This window comes from Monodon monoceros, unplaced genomic scaffold (genome assembly GCF_005190385.1).
Source record: "Monodon monoceros isolate NGI ecotype Baffin Bay Population unplaced genomic scaffold, NGI_Narwhal_1 Super_Scaffold_14, whole genome shotgun sequence".
In the NCBI taxonomy this organism is placed as follows: Eukaryota; Metazoa; Chordata; class Mammalia; order Artiodactyla; family Monodontidae; genus Monodon; species Monodon monoceros.
In genome coordinates this window covers 64,491,606-64,514,028 of record NW_021703770.1, presented here as the reverse complement: position 1 = coordinate 64,514,028, position 22,423 = coordinate 64,491,606, and the positions used below count along the sequence as shown (strand labels likewise).

General features: G+C 46.7%; 2 protein-coding genes across 7 annotated transcripts in view; both read left to right on the top strand.

Moving 5' to 3' along the window:
- Positions 1 to 363: 363 nt before the first annotated feature.
- On the top strand, positions 364 to 2,768 carry RRS1 (ribosome biogenesis regulator 1 homolog). Its single transcript, XM_029222703.1, has one exon. The coding sequence runs from the start codon at positions 446 to 448 to the stop codon at positions 1,541 to 1,543; it is 1,098 nt and encodes a 365-aa protein (XP_029078536.1). The 5' UTR covers positions 364 to 445; the 3' UTR covers positions 1,544 to 2,768.
- Positions 2,769 to 3,229: 461 nt separating this feature from the next.
- Positions 3,230 to 22,423, top strand: part of ADHFE1 (alcohol dehydrogenase iron containing 1) — a 34,138-nt gene continuing 14,944 nt past the window's right edge. For 4 of the 6 annotated variants that reach the window (XR_003793532.1, XM_029222696.1, XM_029222694.1 and 1 more), the window contains exons 1-9: positions 3,230 to 3,574; positions 10,344 to 10,381; positions 12,188 to 12,234; positions 13,568 to 13,621; positions 13,997 to 14,151; positions 14,298 to 14,494; positions 16,228 to 16,305; positions 17,885 to 17,990; positions 21,290 to 21,442. Coding sequence is in view for 5 of the 6 variants with exons in the window: in XM_029222696.1 (XP_029078529.1) it covers positions 3,342 to 3,574; positions 10,344 to 10,381; positions 12,188 to 12,234; positions 13,568 to 13,621; positions 13,997 to 14,151; positions 14,298 to 14,494; positions 16,228 to 16,305; positions 17,885 to 17,990; positions 21,290 to 21,442 (1,061 nt within the window). In the remaining variant the exon portion in view is untranslated. Of the gene's footprint in view, positions 3,575 to 6,096; positions 7,864 to 9,078; positions 10,382 to 12,187; positions 12,235 to 13,567; positions 13,622 to 13,996; positions 14,152 to 14,297; positions 14,495 to 16,227; positions 16,306 to 17,884; positions 17,991 to 21,289; positions 21,443 to 22,423 lie in introns of those variants that run through there. The other 2 variants (XM_029222698.1, XM_029222699.1) reach the window with 2 other exon arrangements.

Here is a 22,423-nt window from a genome sequence, read left to right as displayed (position 1 = left end):
TTTCTCGGCCCACAACCCGGACCCCCATGAACAAGTCAGGGCTCTGGAGAAAAATAATTTGTCAGGTCCTAAGAAGAGCTGATTGGCTAAACATCTTGAAAGCTGACTTACACTTAAACTGTAACACAGTTGCTCCGGGACCCCCTTAATCTGCGGCCCCCAAAACATGCACCGCAGGCTGGGCTCCGCGCGCCTACTCCGCCTACATCCGGTCTCGAGCCCAAGGGCCGCCTCTAATCCCATTTGCTCTCCAACACCGCCCTCTGCCGGCCTTCCCTTGGGTCGCCGGCATTGTGAGTCCCTTCCGGGTGTCCCGGAAGCGGAGTTTTCTCTTCCGGGACGAGCGTCTGAGCGAACGCACGTGGTAGTAGCGCCGGGGCTTGAACCTAGCTGGCAGAGAAGTGATTGCAACTGCCTCCCAGAGAGAGGGAGCCGAGCCGGAGCCATGGAGGGTCAGAGCGTGGAGGAGCTGCTGGCAAAGGCGGAGCGGGACGAGGCAGAGAAGCTGCAGCGCATCACGGTGCACAAGGAACTGGAGCTGGAGTTCGACCTGGGTAACCTGCTGGCCTCGGACCGGAACCCTCCGACCGGGCTGCGGCACGCGGGACCCACGCAGGAGGCCGAGCTGCGGGCCCTGGCGCGGGACAACACGCAGCTGCTCATCAGCCAGCTGTGGCAGCTGCCCACCGATCGTGTGGAGGAGGCGCTGGTGGCGCGGCTGCCGGAGCCCACCACTCGTCTGCCGCGCGAGAAGCCTGTGCCCCGGCCGCGGCCGCTTACACGCTGGCAGCAGTTTGCGCGCCTCAAGGGCATCCGTCCCAAGAAGAAGACCAATCTGGTGTGGGACGAGGGGAGCGGCCAGTGGCGCCGCCGCTGGGGCTACCAGCGGGCCCGCGACGACACCAAGGAATGGTTGATCGAGGTGCCCGGGAATGCCGACCCCATGGAGGACCAGTTCGCCAAGCGGATTCAGGCTAAGAAGGAACGGGTGGCCAAGAACGAGCTGAACCGGCTGCGTAACCTGGCCCGCGCGCACAAGTTGCGGCTGCCCAGCGCGGCCGGCATGCACCCTACCGGACACCAGAGTAAGGAGGAGCTTGGCCGCGCCGTGCAGGTGGCCAGGGTCTCCACCGCCTCTGTGGGGCGCTTCCAGGAGCGCCTGCCCAAGGAGAAGGCGCCCCGGGGCTCTGGAAAGAAGAGGAAGTTTCAGCCTCTTTTCGGGGACTTTGCAGCCGAGAAAAACAGCCAGTTGGAGATGCTGCGAATAATGAACAGCAAGAAGCCTCAGTTGGACGTTACGAGGGCCACCAATAAGCAGATGAGGGAGGAGGACCAGGAAGAGGCGGCTAAGAGGAGGAAAATGAGTCAGAAGGGCAAGAGAAAGGGGGGCCGACAGGGTCCCGGGGGTAAGAGGAAAGGGGGCCCGCCCAGCCAAGGAAGGAAGAGGAAAGGGGGCTTGGGAGGCAAGATGAATTCCGGGCGGCCTGGCTTGAGTGGCAAGAGAAAAGGAGGGCAACACCAAGGAGGAAAGAGGAGGAAGTAAATTTCACCCTCGGACCTGCTTGTAAACCAAGAACTGTACTTAATGTTAAGTTCTAGGTACAGTAGGGGGATACAGAAGATGGGGCCGCTGCCTGCATCGAGCTTCAGGTTAAAGGGCTAGGCTTGCCCTCCTCTGAAGATGGTTGTAAATGTTTGATTCGACAAATTAATGCATTTCCCACAGCCAAAACTTTTGCTGGAGATTAAAGGATGTATTTAAGGACATACGAATTGGAAAGAATTTGTGGGAACTAGGAGTGAGTTCTGTTTTTAAACAGCCTTTTTTTTTTTTCTCTGTCTTTAAACTTTGGATGGGGTGTAAGGGAGAGAGCTGGTCGTATTTCAGAGACTTTTAATAGATTGGTATCTGCATTATTTTGATAACAAGCTTGTGTATTTATCAAAGGAGAGGGACAGAAAGGTTACATTTTCAGAACTGTTGTAAAGGTTATTTAATAAAAGTGTCTTATGTAATGTTGCTTTTAACTTTTTGGCTACTGGTACAAATCTTAAGTAAAGCTTGTGACCTGGATACCTGGCACAGATTACTTTCATTTACTTTCTAGAAAACATAGCAGCTAAATTACGATTTCAGTGAGACCACTTTTATTAGAAAAGCTCATCCTTCTTTTGGTATCAGATATAATATTGAAAGTGTAGTACAACTGGTGCCTCTTTCAACACTGAAAACATTAATTTGCTGTAAATGATAAATTGGGGCTTCACTAAATAATAGTAATAATCCTCATTAATCCTAATTTTATACTTAAATCTTTATCAACATTTATGTCCCCAGTGTTTTTAAAGCTTCAAGTAGGTCTGTTTGGGGAAGAGAGAAAGAAACAAAGTCCTTACTTGGAACATTATCTTTTGATTCATTTGTCAAATTTACCTGAGCTGGTTTGATTAGGAGGTGAAATGTTTACAGCTATTCTGGGTCTCTTTCCCTAATTGATATCAGTAACTCATCTTCATAAAAATACATATCCTGAAAAGGATTCATAGTACATCTAGAATGGGGGGGGTAGTGCTTTTTTGCTGCTGTTATAGGTCTGAGGAGCCACTCTACTCTTGCTTTTTGGTCTGACAATTGATAGGAAATTAAAATTGAGATCGTTTGTCTCTCATTTTTTCACTGTTGTCTCATCTTTGTTACTTTTAGAAATTGCTATGAAAGAAAAGATTAATTCAGATTTCATAATAGGTTACTAAAACACAGATGTTCAGTTGTTACTGTCTTAAAATACTTTGTGATAAAGTTAACTCTGCCATCATTGATCATTGTTTCCACTGGGACCTGGAAACTTGGAGCTGCTAAACCCTGGCCCTCCCTTCCCACATAACCGTGGAAACTTAACTACTGATAAAACCATTTAATGGTATCCTGAACAACTTCATCAAAAGCCAAACCATTCATAGACCATTTAACACCTTTTAAATTCTTCTCAACTGTCCGGGATTTTTTGTTTTTGTTACTGTTTTGTTTGGGAATTTTTCCGGCTTTTGTTTTGTGACTTGATCTAGCAGTTGGACACAATACTGGCCTTGTAAAAATGAAAAAAAGACCCTCGGGCTTTTTGCAAAGTTCTTGTTTACCGTTAAAACAAATTTAAATGCAGTGTCTTAATTTATTCTGAAAATACTCTGAGAAGCCAAAATAGCAGAGTGGAAAATGAATGCCCTTGTTTCTCCCTTTCCCCACGTCCCCAACTTGTGACATAGAGCGTTTTATATAGAGACTTAGGAAAATACCCCAAATCCCTACGGAGCAGTTACCTGTGTGGCAATTTCAAAGGTGGATGGTGAGACTTTGCAGCTGGGGCAGTCGTAGTTCCGACTGGTGGGAAAATGGTCCTCTGCCAAGGGCTGTCGCTGGGGCCGGAGACAGCGGCGCGGGTGGGCGGAGGAGAGGCGGCGGCCGGGATTGGCCGGCGGCGGAGGGGGCGGCGTCGCGGAGAGAAGCGCTCCGCACAGCCATGGCCGCTCCTCGCGACAGGGTAGCGCACTTGCTGAGGCAACTGCAACGCGCAGCGTGAGTGCGGGCGGCGCGGGCTGGCGGGCAGGGGATCGGAGGGTGCGGCCGAGCCCACGCAGCCCCCGGGGAGCAACTCGCCCGGGCCGGCACGTTCTTCCTCGTGTCACTTTCGAGAATTAGGGGACCGGGTACCGCAGTGCGCGGCGGCCTGGACGGCGCTGTCTGCCAAGCAGCCAAGCAGCCAAGCAGCCAAACGGCCAAGCGCGGCGCGATAGGCTGCTTTTCCTCTGTCTGATCTGCGGTTTAGGAAAGTAAGGCCCAGAGAGGAGAGCGCCTGGTCCCAGATCTACGCAGGCAGCGGAGAGCTTGGAACAGTGACCCACAGAAATGCATGTATCCAATCAACACATATGTATCGGGTGTATGTAATGTGCCCAAAACTATTCTAGGTGCCGGGGATACAAAGACGAAAGACTCTGCAGCAAAGTCTAGCAGGGAATTGCATGAGCGGACAGGAGTGAAACGGGCCTCTGCAGAATGCAGCGGACAGAGGCTGTAGAAGAGAGAGGGATGAGAGAAATCACCAGGAGCTTGACTCCCTGGCATGTACAGGGCAGTCAGGGTATTAAACGTTATGACACGTCTGACTCGCCCTCCAGAAATGCCGGGTACACAGTAGCTGCCTGATAAATACTTGTTGAATGTGCAGGTGCACAAGTCCGCCTGGGAACACAGGGGGAAAAATGAGCGAACAGGTGGAGATAAATAGGGGGAAAGGAGGGGACTAGAGAGGAATTTCAGGCAAAGGGAAGAGCAACACCAGAGACAAAAGCCGTAGTTCCAGGATATAAAAGTAGCTAAAGACTGGACCTACCATGATAGGAGGACGTGAAGAAAGAAAAAACAGATGGCGAAAGACCATGAATTAGAAAATAGCCAAATTTACTGGGCACTTACCAAGCACAGGGCGCTGTCCTACACACTTTACATGTACTACTACTAATAACTCTAATCCTTACGACAACGCTATGCCAAGCTGTATTATTATCCTTCTATTACAGATAAAGAAATAAAGGCATGGAGAAAAATAATTTGCCCAGTGTCATACACTAAGCAAGTGGCACACCCATAATCTGGACCCAGGTGTTCTGGCTTCACTATCCTTGTTCTCAGTCCTATGCTAAGGAATTTTAATTGTGTCCTGTAGATAATAGAAAGCTGTTGAAGCAATAGTCCTCACCGTGAAACATACTCTTTGAGATGCCCCATGAAAAAAGAATCCCATGGCCAGATAAGTTTGCGAAACTAACCAACTGCTGCATCACCCTATGGAGAGTCAGGATATACGTCAGCACACGAAGGACACTGAGAACTCCTGCAGGGAAGAAAAGAAACAAAGTTTAGCTGTATTTAAACTCTTTGTTCTAAACCTGTGTCATCACAGAACTCTTTATCAAGCAACCCCATTCATATCCCTTGGAACCAGTGTCACGTAGAACGTGTTTTTGGAATAGCTGCACGCAAAGGAGGGTGGCATGATTAGAATTAAGCTGAAGCTTTCTGGCGGCAGTGGAGAGGAAAGACTGGAGGTAATTGTCAGGCTCCAGCTAAAAGGCACCAAGGAGCGACAATTGGTACAAGAGGGTAGATGTAAGAGATATGGAGATGTAAGAAAAATTGGTTAGAATCAGCAGGATTTTGTGTCTGATTAGTGAGACAGGAGAAGTGGAGGTTTCTGGCTGGGGCATCGGTAAACAGTGGGGCCATTTACCAACGTAGGGACTGTAAACTTTAGGAGCAAGATGATAATCATTTTGAGTTGGACATGCCTCACGTACATCCAGGTGAAGACCCCGAGCAGGTAATTGAATACATAGTTCTGGAGCTCGGGAGCGAGTTGGAAACACACCCATATATAGAGAGCAGTTGACACCATGGATGTAGAAGCAAAGGCCTTGACAAACTGTATTCCTAGAAGAAAAGGGCTGAGGATGAAGTCCTGCGGAGCAGCACTGTGTGGTGCTTTGTTCTTTGCATTTTTTTTTTTTTAATCCCATGTAGAAAGTGAGAGATTGCAGGTAAAAATCTTGGAAAATTGGGAAATGGTATCATTAGGCCCACGTTTTGCCCGGGGAAAGTCTGCCAGAGCTGAGGTGAAGCCGTGCCCACCTGCTTTGGACAGGGCAGCACTCCAGCTTCCTGAGAGACAAGTCCCTCCACCCCAGGGCAGCCCACCACTCAGTCCACACACACAGCAGCTGTGCTGACAGCCAGCTGCTCTGGCCTCACTTCCATTACCTGCTGGCCTCTTTAGGCACTTGGATTTGCACATGCTTTGCACTCTGACTGCTGGAAAAGGAACCAGCATTAAAGGATAGGAGGGGTGACCAAAGAGGTGAAAGGAAGGAAGGGAAGGAGGGAAGGACAGTTTGCAGTGCTCTCATCCCCAGGGTACCGCAGGGAACCAAGCAGCCTAACATCCGTGGGACTTAAGTGTGTGTGTGGTGGTGGTGGGGTGGGGGTGGGGGGGCGGTGGGGTCAGGCAGGGCAGATAATAAACAATAAACTAGTAAGTAAAACTTAGAGTATATTTGATGCAGCTAGGTACTAAAGAGAAAGAGAAAGCAAAGGGGGATGGGGTGTTAGAGGAGAGGGTGCAATTTTAAAGACAGAGAAAACCTCGACTACATACAGTTTCCTGTGGCTGCTGTAACCAATTACCATGAACTTAGTGGCTTAAAACAACACACATTTATTATCTTACAGTTCTGAAGTTCAGAAGTCCAAAATCAGTTTTCCTGGGCCCAAATCAAGGTGTCGGCAGGGCCACATTCCCTTCAGAGGCTCTAGGGCAGAGTCCATTATCTTGCTTTTAACAACTTCTAGAGCTGCAGTGCCTGCATTCCTTTGCTGGTGGCCCCTTCCTCCATCTTCACAGCCAGCAACGTAGCATCTCGCTTCAGCGGTCACATTGCCTTCTGTGTCAAATCTCCCTCTGCCTCTTTCTTAGAAGGACACTGTGATTACCTTTAGGGCCTACTCAGATGATCCAGGATAATCTCTCTATCTCAAGATCCTTAACACATCTGCAGAGTCCCTCTTGCCACACAAAGTAATTGATAGGGTCCAGGGATTAGGACTGGAACAGCTTTTGGGCTCAGCTCAGCACACTCACCGGGGAAGTAACTGTTGCAGAAGGACCAGTGAAAGGGGGGCGCAAACCACGTGGCTCTCTGGGGATGTATCTGGAGGTGGAGCATGCCTGGCATGGTTTCAGAACAAGGTGTCTGGATCAGACTGAGCGAGAAGGAGATGAGGCCAGAGACACGGTGGGCATGTCGGGGTGCCCAAGGATGACCCTAAGGTTTTTGGCCTAAACAACCAAAGTTGAAGTTGTCATTAAGCTGGGATAAGGAAGAGGCTTTGAGGGGAAGACCAGGAGCTGAGTCTTAGGGAAAATGTGAGACGCCTAACAGACATTCAAGTGATGATGTCGAGTAGGAAGTTGATTCTGGAGTTCAGGAGAGAGGTCTAAGCAGAAAGAGTAAAGTGGGAGTCATCAACATAGAAGGTGATCAAGGCCATGGGACCAGGTGACATCACTCAGGGAGTGAGTGAGTGTGGAAAGAAAAGAGAAGGATCTACGGGCTGAACGCTGGGACCCTCCAGCATTTAGAGTCACCAAGGGAAGAAAGTATTTCCAGGGAGGAGGGAGTGAACGGGAGGATGCAAATGACAGGTCTGAACTGAGAACTGAGTGGTGTATTAGCACCAAGGGGAGGGCCTTAGCGACCTGGTAAAGTTTGTCAGTGGAGACATGGGGCAAAGGCTCATTGGAAGATGTTCCAGAGAGAATGGGAGAAGAGAAATTGGAGATAGCAGGTGTAGTCAGCTGAAGGGAAGCGGGGAGGGGGGGGGAACAGTGGGAAAGGGAGGGGGGACAAGAGGAAGTTGTTGGATGATGGTTGATATAATATGCGGAAGTCAACATTTTCCTACTGATGGATCAGATTTGGGGGGAGGGGGATTTTTTTTTTTTTTTTTTTTTTGCGGTACGCGGGCCTCTCACTGCTGTGGCCTCTCCCGTTGCGGAGCACAGGCCCCGGACTCGCAGGCTCAGCGGCCATGGCTCACGGGCCCAGCCGCTCCGCGGCATATGGGATCTTCCCGGACCAGGGCACGAACCCGTGTCCCCTGCATCGGCAGGCGGACTCTCAACCACTGCGCCACCAGGGAAGCCCCTGGGGGGAGGCGGATTTTGATGACGCAGGAGAGAAAAGGAAGAACTGTTGGTAGTGATGTTTTGAGTCGCTGAGCAGGGCTGACGTTGAGTGCACAGGGGAGAGGTTGGCCTTTGCTAAGGGCGTGGCCAGTTTATTAATAATACCAGGAGGGAAGCCAGAATAATGGTGCCAGAGCCAGATGGTGGGTAGATAAGAGCCTCGCTCTAACCCTGCGGATTTCAGGGGCCCAAGGATGCGTGGGAGAAAAGGAAATGGAGTCAGTGGATGTAGGCGAAGAGGAGAGAACCAGAGGAGAGCAAGCAAGCCAGAGGGGTTAAGAGGTTGAGAGTTTTAAGCATGAAACTCTTAAATATGATGACAAGGATCAAGTAAGGGGGAAGGCTAGGACATACAGAACAGATGGAGGTCCCAAGAAAGCAAGAGGGGGTGGGATTCAGACCACAACTAAGGAGTAGGAATGATGAATTGAGGTAGCCTGAAAACTTGAAAAATATATAATAAAAAGAGAAGGGGGGAAGGGTGCTCCCACAGTCCTTCGTGTTGGATAGCTTCAAGTTTGGATTTTTCCTTCCCTTTGAGTCTCTTTTCTTGTCCTGGAGAGGCGTAAAGCAGGGAAAGACCTCGAAAGTAGTGCCTTGTGAAGGACAACGCCAGGGCCTTACCTAATGCCGGTTTTCCTGCGGGAGCCGGCAAATGGCTCAGACCCGCCGGGATGCTCTTGGGAAACAATTCCACGTGGCGTTCTCAGCCTTGCCCACCAGATGGCAGCCTCGGCTCATGGTGGCGCTCACACCCGCCCACGCCCGTTTTCACTTAATTCACAGTTTTTGAGATCTTGACCGTCATTGAGTTTAACCCTTTTCCTTCCTTTCCCCTTTCCCCTCTCAGATGTGTTCATTCTAAGTTTGCAAGCGGGGGGCAGGGGTGTGGTATGAACGCACGTACCTACTGGACCCACCGGGACAGGGTCCCCTGGGCAATAGAGAGAAACATAAACCCCTTTGCGAGGCTTAGTCGGATGGAGAACAGCAGGAAGAGAAGCCGGAGAAGAGACCGTCCAAGAAATCGGAGGTGACCTGGACAGGAAGGGATACGGAGGTTATTTAAGGGAGGGAAAGTCTCGAAAGAGGAGGGCGTGGGAAATCCGTAGAGGAGCGGACTGAGAACTGAGCCGGGGTGAGGGATTCGGCGAAAAGGTGACAGATGTGACAGTAGGTGTGACAGTAATTTATGCGGACCCGGAGGGTGGGGCCGGGGAGGGGCCGAGCAGGCGGAGCAGAGAAGGGACGGAGGTGCGAGGTGATGACCAGGGGAGAGGTTGGCCTTTGCTAAGGGCGTGGCCAGTTTATTAATAATACCAGGAGGGAAGCCAGAATAATGGTGCCAGAGCCAGATGGTGGGTAGATAAGAGCCTCGCTCTAACCCTGCGGATTTCAGGGGCCCAAGGATGCGTGGGAGAAAAGGAAATGGAGTCAGTGGATGCAGGCGAAGAGGAGAGAACCAGAGGAGAGCAAGCGAGGTGATGACCTCAGACCACTGAGGGCTTCCGAACGAAACGGCCCAAAGCCTGCTGGAAGAAAGACGAAACACCCTGAAGACAACGGGAAAATAAAACGGAAAGTTCCGGGGGAGAAGTATGGGGGGATGAGGTGCGAGTAAACACTGGGTCAATTTGGCCAAAGCTCCTAACCTAGGAAGAGCTGAGACCCCATCTTTTTGGGGGGCTTAAACAATAGAAATTTATTTTTCCACAAATCCGGAAGCTAAAAGTCTGAGATCAAGGTGTCAGCGGGGTTGGTTTCTTCTGAGGTCTCTCTACTTGGCTTGTAGACGGCCGTCTTCTCTCTGTGCCTTCACGTGATCTTCCTCCGTGTACGCCTTGCGTTATATGAGATTCCATCTTGCTAGCAGGTTCGCTCTGGAGACTCTCCTTGCTGACTTGATGAAGTAAATGGCCTTGCTGGCCCAGGAATTCCAGGTGCCATCTAGGAACTGAGGGCAGTCTCCAGTGGACAGCCAGCAAAAAGCCAAGGCCTCAGTCCTATAGCTCTCCGCGCCGGTTCCTCACGTCCCCCGGAGTAGCCAGAATGGGTTTGCGAGTTGCTGCGTCCACGTAGGTCCTGAGGCGGCAGCGGCCGCAGGGAATCAACCCGATGAAGCCAGGAAGCGGACAGAAGTCTTTTGGGAGAGCGCGCAGCAAGGCCTGGGGTGCCCGGCCGGAGAGGCCCTCGGGCGATGCCGGAGGGAGTCCAGCGCCCGCCCCGGGGCCTCGCCTGGCCTGCCGGTGGGGACGGGGACGGGGCACCCTCCCTTAAACCTTCCTGTAGCCCCAGAGCGCTCATCCCAGCTCCCCACATTTAACTATAGCTTGAGAAATAAGTGGAAGAACGATCCTACAATGCTGGAAAGACTCCGAGTCACCTTTTTGTCCATGGTGATTTCTGGCTTTTTCTGTCGTGGGGTGTTTGCTGTAGCTACTACTCTGATAGCCTCTTAAGACCAGAATGCAATGTGTGTTACTTTAAGGCTTCTTATATTCTGGTTTTCTGGTTTCACGCTACGTTTTCTTTTCGTTTCCCTAGATGCCAGTGCCCAAGTCATTCTCATACTTACTCCCAAGGTAATAATACATTTTGTGTTTAGCCACAATTTCAGTTTCCACTGTTGGTAATACATTTGGGCAAAGTGTAAAGTAAGAGAATCAAGGCATGTGATAGGAAGATTGGTGAAAATTTTCACTTGAAATTGGTAGTATGAAGTTCTAATTATACTATCTCAGCTGAATGTATGCTACTGATTATGTTTTTGGCTCAAATATATATTTAATGCTATTTACAATGTCTTTCTATTTTAAACAGAATTATTTGCCAAAGCTAAAAGTGGTGACACAAATAGAATTTTAGGGTTGTCTGAGTTCATCAAACAGAATTAATCAAGATGAAATCTCTGAAAGGTTATAATACATCCCCAAAGAAGAGTCTGAAGAACAATGTGGTTCCCAGAAGGAAAAAAATTGCTTGGATCAATTTTTAAAATAACACTCTATTTCTTAATAATTAAAAATGACAAAAGTTTTCAGTTCCTACAAACATCTTCATTCTTACCAACTCCATTGTCCACAGAGCAGTGGGCAGCTCATTGTAGCTTCAACGTGTCCTCAGAATGTCACATGAATTATACTGACACAAAAACAGATTTCACCTCTTAGGAGAAAAGGTCAAATCTAAACAGTGGTAAGGGATGGAAGGGAGGGGCCTGCCCACACAGGATCCTAAGCAGAAACTCACAAAGAAGCCTGTTGGGATTAGAACAGATAGAGTAACTGAGGGCTTTTTCCTGCCTAGAGAGTGACTCATCCTTCAGGACCAGCCAAGGGACCTCCCCCCACAAGTCATTAACAGCCATCCACTAAGCAGAAGCGTGCCATGCCTTCCAGGCCCTCATGGACACATGCAGAATTTTGTCTTCAGCTGATTTTCTGCAATTCTTAATTGGTTTCAACAAAGAATCAGTAATTTTCCTATTTGGGGCTATAAAATTAGTAATTTAGAGAAAGATAATCTCAGTGTTTTCTAGGATCCAATTTATGTCTTTTCCTAAATTTTAGTAACAGGAGTAATAGATTATTTCTTTAAAGCCTGTTGAGATCAAAGAAATTTGGATTATGATTAAGGATACCCTTGCCAAAGGTAGATTTTTGTCCCGTTGTGGTCTGTCTTGAAAAAAAAAAAAAAAGGTAGTAAAAATTGTTCTGTAGACTTTTTTCAATCTTATGACTGGTCAAGACTGATAAAAATAAGTAGATGAAAACAAAGATAAAACCCACTAAGTAGAGGCCTCTAATTGTTCCAATATAACAGAAAATCATTTTTGCCATAACTAAACCTGATATTTTGTAAAGAAATATCAGTTTATAAAAAATTTTAAATTTCCCAAAGAAAACTAAATAGTTTACATGTATAAGCTTGAGAAATATAAATATCTCACTGTGATAAGTACCCCCCATAGAGAAAATCTTAATTTAAATAAATTATCACAGTTGCTATAAGAAGTGTAAGCAGGACTCCAATTAATGAATTTACTAATAGCTGTTCCCTAATAATAATTGAACTCTAGAGTCTAGAGGATTTTTTTCTAGTGGATTTTTACACATTATGTTTTCAAAAGTATATTTTAATTTCAACGGAGAAAAGATTTTAAGTAACTTTATTTTCACACAATCTGCATCAAGCTAGCGTTACATTCTCTTAAAATGCAGGTTTTAATTTTAATCTAATAGGCAACAATGAAACCTGAAAAATGTATTTTAGGTAAGGCTTCAAGGGAAATGTTTATATTCACTGCTGAAAATCCAATTCACTATCAAATGACAATATTTTTGCTCTGTTTTTGAGGCCTACTCTGATGCTAATTTTTACATTTCTAGCTCCTGGACTTTCACCTTCTGGGAAAACAACAGATTATGCTTTTGAGGTAGATTTAATCATTCTTTCTTTCTTTTATGAATGACTCGAAAGAAATACAATCAGAGTATTTTCCTAATGCATTATTATCTCATCTGAAGTCTGTTATTAATAGATGTTCCCTAACATTATTTTATCAACACCTATTTAGCAAAGTACTTTGTCAGGATGATGGAATATAAACCTTCTGATAACACAAGTAATGTGTAGAATACTGTTTTCTGTACAGCCATTAAAATAGAGCAAATTCCCAGTTCTACGAACTCTCCAACTTGTATGATAAATCTTCTTTAGTTTTGTAATTATAACAACCCCAAAAGAGGTGCAAGTAATCGGTTGAAGCAAGAATAACGGAACAGTTAATTCCGATGAATTTTTATCATACTGTAAGTACATAATTATTTGTATAAATCCCTGTCTCCTCCTGGTTCAGGGGTCATAAATTAAAATGTGACCAGAGGCCTGACAGTTAGTCATTCCAGGAGCAGGCTGGGGGAGGATGGTGCTGAGTTTGCTGAGAGCACAGGCCCATCTCAAGGGTGCAGCCTGCCCTCAGCCCCCTGTGATTGCAGCCACACTGGAATGCAGCCCGGTGCTGCCCGATTATTCAAGAGAGAGAGAAATCCAGATGGTCACATTGCTTTTTATTTTTAATTAGATCATAAGAGTCATTATCGAAACCAAGAAAAAAAAAAGAGAAGAAGAAATTTAAACATAACATCGATCAAACATCGATCAAACAAAACATGTCTTCAGGCCAAAAGCGACCCATCATGCATTGGTATAAAAGCTCTTCTCTCAAAAAAAAAAAAAAAAGCTCTTCTCTCAGCTGTAAACTTTATGAGGCCATGTTTCTCTTGTTCGTAGTTGTGTCACCAGAGCCTAGCACATGCCTGGAATATAGCAGACACTCAGTAGTGTTGGTTGGATGGGAGGATGGATGGATGGATGGATACACGCATGCAAGGGTGGTTGGATGGATGAATGGTTGGAGGAGGGAATGAAGGCACTAAAAATACACAAAGATAACAACATTTACATTGGAAAATAAGAAGATATTTGTTCATTTAAGTGTGGAGGCAAGAAGAGGCAAGCATTTCAAGTTGAGGGAACAATTGAGAGATTATGATATATTTGGGAAAAAATACATAATTCCAGTGTGACTGGAGCCAACGTTTGCTTAAAGAAGTACAATGAGTGTGAGGCCAGATGCGATGACCTAGAATGCCATGCTGGGGAATATATACTTTATTCTCTAGACAATGGGGAACCATTTCAGGGTTTTAGAAGTGAAATGACCAACTCTCTAAACACCCATCACCTAAATCTTTCTTTATTTTCAGATGGCTGTTTCAAATATTAGATATGGAGCAGGAGTTACAAAGGAAGTGGGCATGGCAAGTATTTAAGATTTCTACAGTCTTCTACTATAAACGTTACACTGATTTTATTTTATTTAGGCTTTCTTAAAAACATATTTATTTGGTTGTGCCGGGTCTTAGTTACAGCATAGGGGCTCCTTAGTTGTGGCATGCAAACTCTTAGTTGCAGCATGCATGTGGGATCTAGTTCCCTGACCAGGGATCAAACCCAGGCCCCCTGCATTGGGAGTGCGGAGCCTTATCCACTGCACCACCAGGGAAGTCCCTGTATATTTTAAAACAAGTACAAATTGACAGCAGTTGAGTCTTTTGTTTTGGACTCAATGTTAAGTTTGCCAGAAGTATCTAGTGTAATCAAACCTAACTTATACATTATTTTTGTTATTGTAGGACCTACAAAACATGGGTGCTAAAAATGTTTGTTTGATGACAGACAAGAACCTCTCCCAACTCCCTCCTGTACAGACAGTGATGGATTCCTTCGTGAAGAATGGCATAAACTTTAAGGTTTATGATAATGTGAGGGTGGAACCAACCGATAGAAGGTATTCTTTGATTGTCCTTAAATTTACTTTAAGCAGAAGTCAACACATACCAATGTTGATTGAAACTTGCCCCAGGCCTTATTTAATAGCTCGGCAATTTATTTCTGAAAAACCCGACATATGGCCTTTATTTTCCCTTCTCCAAGCTTCATGGAAGCTATTGAATTTGCCAGAAGGGGAGCTTTTGATGCCTACGTGGCCATGGGTGGCGGCTCCACCATAGACACCTGCAAAGCCGCTAATCTGTATGCATCCAGCCCTGACTCTGATTTCCTGGACTACGTCAATGCTCCCATTGGGAAGGGAAAGCCTGTGACTGTGCCTCTTAAGCCTCTGATTGCAGGTAAAGACTGTTTGTCTCTTTTATTTTGCAACTGGCAAAAGGCCTCAGGAAAGACACAAGCCAGTAATTTTGGGGTGTATGTTTTCCAAAGTTTCCTGATTTCTTCATTTCCATATAGTACCTTGTTTGGAGATTGAAACAGAGAGCAATTCATTCATGTTTAAAACTCTGATTTTCATTATTGCACAGACAGAGAAAATTTGGGTCACTAGTAGGAAAGTTTGCAGAGTTAAGCTATGAAGTCACTATGTGGAAGAGGAGGGAAGGTCATCGTCTATAGATTATTAGATCCTCCTGCACGCAGGTTTGTCTTCTGAGGCTCTCTCGGTTTTGTCCCACTTTGCCAGCCACTGTGGAGTTTAAGAGGAAGGTTCCCTTTTATTTTTCTGATGTTGACTCAACCCTTTCTTCCACCTAATGGCTCCTCAGCTGACCTGGGGCTTTGTCTCTGCCCTGGGACATGTGGCCAGCGTGGCCTCATCACTCTGGGCGACACCTGCTCTGTGGCTGCCAGGGCACAGACACGCACATCCAAATTAGAATCGCTTGTCTGTTCCACACAGACCTTGGGACCTTTCTGTCTTGTCTTCCCTCCCATTTTATGGCTGTCAGCATATCACTGTCTAAAGTCTTACATCTAAAATGTACTAGCTGGACAATATCAGGGTTTTTTTTTTAATTTAATTTAATTTATTTATTTTTATACCGCAGGTTCTTATTAGTTATCTATTTTATACATATTAATGTATACATGTCAATCCCAACCTCCCAATTCATCCCACCACACCCACCCCCAGGAAAATATCAGTGTAAAGTCTTGTCCTCTCTCTCCTCCCACTCTCCTACTCCCACTGTGAACGGGTCCTGTGATGGGGCAGGAGTGAGTTGACAGCGGATGAACTGCTTTGACGTGAATGAGTGATCAGCAGGGGGCAGCATAATTGATGTCTGGCAAATGGAACCCTCTGGTGAAACTGTGTCAGCATCACACAGAGGGGTGATTAGTGAAGTTTAGAAACTTGATGGAACTACAAAACCGCAGAGTCCGGCAAAGGCAGAGTGTTACTGTTCTTGCTGCCAAGAGGGAATAAAGATGTCTTTTAGAGATGGCAAACACGAGTTTTCTTCCCCGAGATGCCCAGAGGCCTGCTTTTGAATTCCCAACTGCAGCTGCTTAAGCTCTGACGCTAGAGGAGCCCGAGGCTCCCAGAACTCCTCCCTGTCAATACAGAAACAGACGTCACACAAACACGTTAAACACACATGTGTGTAATACAGACATGAACACCATGCATGCATATTAGGCATACATACATGTTAGTGCCAATACGGACATCAAACATACGTGCGAACACAGATACAGGCATCATGCATACATATCAAGTGCGCGTGCGTGTTAGGCTTACATGCATGTTAATGCAGACACAGACACCATACATGCCAAACATGCATGCGTACTGATGCAGACACTGCCATCACACACATATGTTAAACACGGATGCTGGCATGTTAATGCCAACACAGGCATCAGACCTGTTACTCACATGTTAATGTAGACACAGTCATACACGTTAAGCATACATGCATGTTAATACAAATACAGACATCAGGTGAGCAAACAAGGGCAGCAAACTTTCTCCTCTAACCTTGCTCCTTATTTCCTAAGTCTTAATTATCTTCACTGACCTTTATTTAGATGCTTTATTAAAATTGACATTTTTTTTTTGTTCAAGTCCCAACTACCTCAGGAACTGGGAGCGAAACTACTGGAGTTGCCATTTTTGACTACGAACGCTTGAAAGTAAAAACTGGTAAGAACTTTGCCCATAAAAAATTTTTTAAATTCTCTCTCTTACCTTTCAACTAACTCCACCACCCCCTTTTCTTTAACCCTAATATTTAAAATTCAAGGAGTTACAGAGTTAAGGAAAGGGTATGTACATAGACACATTTTCTTTCTTTTCCCACATACATATAAAAAATATGAAGCAGTCTAATAAACACGTTTTTGAGAATTACCTACAAAAGCTCATTGAAATGCCATGAATCTTAATTGGCCATTTTTCTGCCCAAGTTAGTGACTATAGATCAGTGATAAGTGGTTATTCCCTTTCTTAGACATCTTTTTTACATTCTAACTCAATTTCATTGAGGTGTAATTTTTATATAATAAAATGTATACATTTTAAGAGTCTAGTTTGATGAGTTTTGACAAATATATACCACAAGTACCCACCACCCCAGTCAAGATACAAAACATTCCCACTTCTCCAGAAAGTTCCCTCATGCTCCTTCCCAGTCAATCCCTCCAGCCCCATTCCCAAGTAACCACCATTCTGCTTTCTACCTTCTTTGTCATCTTTATCCTGTCTTCTTCTCTGACTCTCAGCTAATGTGGGGGAAATGTCCCTCTCCTTGAGTCTGGTTCAATATCCTTATTCCAGGCCTTCGTAGTGGAATAGATTGGCATTGAACTGCACATATATGGTAACTTCTCTTTTTAAATTACATTATCCTTTGACATTGTTAAATATAATAATAATAGAAACCAACACTTAAATACTACCTTAAATTTTTTTAAAGACTTCCCCATCGTATTATCTACTGTGATCCTTACAACAGCTCCGGGAGGGATGGAGGCCCTGTGTTATTAGAGTCTAATCTTACAGAGAACTCAGAAAGGCCCAGACACGTACCAAAGACGTGCAGCAAATCACAGAGCAAGGACCCAAACCAGTGGTTTGCTAGTAAACCAGCTCTCCAGAATTTAATGAGTAAATAAGCCCTGAGAGCTTATTTACTTCCCTGGAGCTGGGAAGACATGGGTATAGTGGCTCGTGTAAACTGCAAGGGGCTTCGGCCACTGAAAAACCTGGTTTCTGACCCCAAATCTCTTCCCGCTAATCCTTTCTGCCTCCCTATATGAGAATGAATCTTATCTCATATTTTAATTCTTTTAAAGGCTAATGAGATCTGGAGACTTATGGTATATATTTTTTAATTAATTAATTTATTTATTTATATTTGGCTGTGTTGGGTCTTCATTTCTATGCGAGGGCTTTCTCTAGTTGCGGCAAGCGGGGGCCACTCTTCATCACGGTGCGCGGGCCTCTCACTATCGCAGCCTCTCTTGTTGCGGAGCACAGGCTCCAGACGCGCAGGCTCAGTAGTTGTGGCTCACGGGCCCAGCTGCTCCGCGGCATGTGGGATCCTCCCAGAGCAGGGCTCGAACCTGTGTCCCCTGCATTAGCAGGCAGATTCTCAACCACTGCGCCACCAGGGAAGCCCTCATATTTTAATTTTTTTAGGATAATTTGTTACCCTAAAGTTATTTAAATTTTAAAAAATTGTGTACGTACCTATAGCCTCTGTTGAAAATCCCTGCCTTAGGTATTGCTTCGCGAGCCATCAAACCTACACTGGGCCTGATCGATCCTCTGCACACCCTGTACATGCCTGAGCGGGTGATCGCCAACAGTGGCTTCGATGTGCTTTGGTAGGTACACATGCCACCTGCAGGGGCTCTGCCGGTACTCGGTTGACAGACAGTATTTTACTGCTGAAAGCCCTTGTTAAGCACTCACTGACTGTGCGCCACAACAGCGCTGGCTTTGGCTGTCATTATCCCCCTTCCCGAGTGACAAAGCTAAGCTGTAAAGATGAGGCGAGGTCCTAGGTGAGCCACAAACCTGCTGTTTGGGATGGACCGGCCCAGCCACAGCTGCAGCCACGGGGACACAGGGAGGGAAGCAGCGGCAGCTGGCAGGCAGCATCTCAGACCCACAGCACTGCCTCTGCTGCACTAACCAGGGGATGCCAGGGCTGCAGCCTCAGGCACACAGCAGGGGCGGCAGCGCCCACCCCCGGAGCTGGAAGGGCTAGCTGTCGGCACGTCACACGCATCATCACTTCACCACAGCTCTGTGCCACACAGAAAAGAAAACTGGGCTGGAGGTGTTGAGCAGCTTGCCCAGGGTCACACCACGTGCTCCCCGGGCTTCATCTGCCATGTGCTGATGGCTCCCTCATCAGTGTTTCTGCCACAGGCCTCGCTCACGAGCTCTGGGCCCTGCGTTCCAGCGGCATCACGGGGACCCACGGGTACTCCACATTCACCTGGTCCAAAAGACCCTATTCCACCCATTTGCACATGCACATTTCTTCTCATTTTAACATCTCTGAAATCAAGGCATATCTGTATATCTGTGGCATGGCAGTATGGTTTTCTTCCTCAGTGGTACTTTTTTTTTTTTAATGGTGCATCTTATAAAGCATGGCATCTTGAAGTTGATGAAATCTTACAATTCTCTCAATCCCCCCACCCCTCACAGCTTCCCCTCCTGGGTCCCTGACCTTAGCGAGCAGCAGGACCCAGTATGGACTTCTCCCTCGCCGCGTGCCCACACCGAGCCACAGAGCCCCTCTCTTGTCCAACTCAATCTCTCCCATCTGCTCCCGCCTCAGCTCAGGCCTGCCCCAGCTCTTGCCTGGACAGTATCCAATCTCCTTATCAGTCTCCCTGCTTCCATCCCACAGTCCTTCTGTCTGTCCTCCATACTGGCCTCAACAAGCTTCCAGAATGCAATATGACCACCGTGCATACACACGGGCATTTATACACACACACACACACACACACACACACACACACACACACACCCCTCTACCTTACAAGTCTGTCATTGCCTTTCCACACCTACTGTCTGAAAGCCAAAGTCCCTGGAATGTCCCCAGTGCTGAGCACTTTATCTGCTTGGAGAACTCTTCTTTCACTTTCCACTGGAGCATTCTGTCATTGATGGAGCCTTTGCTGACCCTCCCCTCCCCTCCCCTCTCCTTAAGAACCACTCTGTCCTTTGCCCTTACCCACTGGGGGCCTGTGCATTGCTTCAGAGACACCGCTCTTCACACGCCAGTCTCCCTCACTGCACCGCGGGCTTGGCAAGGACAGGACCATCTCATGCACTTCTCCGTCCCTACTCCTTGGCACAGGGACCATCACATCATTGGTACTCAATTAACAACTGTCGAGTGAAGTTCACACAAGCAGGAGGCAGCAGAGTTAGGATTCACATCTAGGTCTACCCAAGTCCATGGTCTGCTTTTCTTACTGCATTACACTGCCCGCCAAGAGACTGGAGAAAACTGTGTCCAACTCCATCCTGGTCAATGTTGTCAGTACTCTGAAGAGTTGTCCTCTAATAACTTGGAAATAAGATTACGCTCCCTAGCTGTGAACTGCATAATAAACATATAACAGACTAAAGCAGTCATGTTTAAATGAATGACTCACAGACCCAAAGACTTTGCTGTCAGTAAAAGCGGGGAGTGGGCTCAGAAGAAAGGAGAATGATGGCAGTGGCCCTTCCAAGGACTGACCACGGGAGAGCGCACGTGGCCCGAGGAGTCTGCCCCTGAGGCCCAGCAGCCTGTTCTGAAGATGGACACACCCTTGTATTCAACCTTAGAGGCAGTTCCCCTCGTTAGGGCTCCATGGGCTTTCTGACCATAACTGGGCATCCACAGACTTGCCAATAGGGAGAATGGATACCTAGAAGACTCAGGTGTCTGTCCCCCTCAGCAGTTATATTTCTTGTTATAAATCAATAATCAGACTTCCAGGTTTTACACATAGTTTCTGTGAGCTCAGCTCAGTGAATCTGCCCCTTCAAGACAGATCTGATCTTGCGCCCAGAATCAAGATGCACAGCAGGGCAGAGGTTTAACTCTGCACCTTGGTGGAGTCACCAGCACCCCGTCCACCCCACATGGACACCTCCTTCTTGCCTTGCCCAGATTTCCTGTTTAGAACCACAAACCCATAGCTTTTGTCCACCAACTAATTCTTTTTGAAGTTCTAATACTTTTTCAAAAGATGTTATCTGCTTCACACATGTAGAAGAAAGTAAATTCTACGTTCTAAGACTGAAACCTATAACTCATGCACAAAGTAGTTCACGTTATACTGTGTTCCCAACAAATCGTTGATCTAGATGATTGCGTTTATTCTCATCTCCTGCAGTCGATTAGCTAGAATTCATGGCAGGCCAGTAGGTAAAGGAAGCTCTGATGCTTTATTCTTAAAACAGCCAACCCTGAATTTAGAGCATGTAAGAAGAAAGAATTCGATTTTTTGTTCAGGCCAAGAATTAATAATAATGGTGAATGATAATTTTTACAAAGTGCTGGTACTTTACATATGTGAACTTAATTTTCACAGCAGCACCATGAAGAAAGACATACAATGATTTATCCTCATCTTAGAATCACAGGGAGGATGGTGACTCCTCTCAGGCCCACAGTGGGGAAGTCTGGTGCCAGAATTTACATCAGGGGGGCCGACCCACTGCACTGTACTCTTATAGGAGGCTAGTGTAACTGTGACCCTTCTTGGATGGGTAATATGGTGTTTGATCAATGCAAGGTATAAAATGGTAAATATACTTTAGAAGGAAGTCATTTTTCAGATTCAGTGCTTTTCTTGATGCCTTAAATGTTTAAAAATTCAACATCATAAAGATATACTGGCACTAGAAAGGAACCATATGTAATCTTATACATACTGGTCAAAACCACTGTAGTGCCGTTAATGTCAACTTCACTGTGTTAATTGCTACAATAAGCAATGACTGTCGTGGACAAGAGGCTGATTAGTGAGATGAGCTGTGATTATCGGCACTACAGAGCATATCCACAGGGGGTGAGTGCCGAGCATTCTGAGACAGTTCGGGATCTGAATGGAGGAAAGGAGGAAAAGGATGCTTTCAACTGTGTGTTTTAAATATTCCTTGTTAGTCACGCCCTGGAGTCCTACACTGCCCTCCCGTACCACATGCGGAGCCCCTGCCCTGGAAATCCCATCACTCGGCCAGCCTACCAGGGCGGCAACCCCATCAGTGACATTTGGGCAGTCCACGCGCTGAGGATCGTTGCTAAGTACCTGAAGAGGTATGTCACCCGGAGGGGACGGAAACAGAACAGAAAAGCCACTTTCCACCTTCCCGTGAAATGTGGCGCACCAGATCCTGAAATGTCCTGAGCAAGCCCGCTCACCAAAAAAATCAGTCACTGTACGTACAGAAGCACCAGAGACCAGCAACCTCTGGAGGGAGCCCCATGAGGACAGATGAAAACTGGATCCTTTGATCTGAAAAGGCAAAGATCATGAGGGGACAACATAGGAGCCCCTAATTTATGAAGGATGCAGGTAGAAGGTTTATTCATCAAAGCCTCAAAACCAAACCGGGGGGAGGGGAGATGTCCTTTGAGGTCTGGCTACCAAGGGCAGAAATGAGAACCACAGATGAGACAGATGTTGGCCCTGCCCCATCAGGCCCTGTCCAGAGGCACACAGGGTGGACCCATGAGCAAACGCACATGAACTCAATTTAAGAAATAAATGTGTAGAGATGTCTGTCCTGGGAGATATGAAAGCCTTCCTGAAAAGATTCCTAAAAGGTTTGGAAAGATTTATGCATGAAATAGCCATAATAGACTCTTGAGAGAGAGCACAGATATACTTAGAGATGAAAACTGATCCCTGAGACATTAAGACTTGTGCGAAGTCGAACTCCCCTTTGTATTTATACACAGCGGAGGGCAAGAACGGGCAGGTTAGGACTAGATGTGAGCGCGGTGCCTCCCCCGGCCTGGAGGGGGAGGGGCCTAGGACAGCGTTTTGCAGTGGAGGTAGGGGAGGGACACGGAACTGTCTCCAGCTCGGAGCCCAGCAGGGAGGATTTGTCTGGGTAGAAGCAGATGCAGATGATGGCCAGCCAGGTGTCTGACGGGGACACAAGGCTTGGCATGGCAGCTGTGGGAGGTGAGGGGGCGAAATGGACAGAAGAGAGGCTGAAGCTCCATCACCTGCTATCTCACCTTGTTATTTGGGAATAAGGAACAAACACTGGGTTTTGGAAAGAGACACAA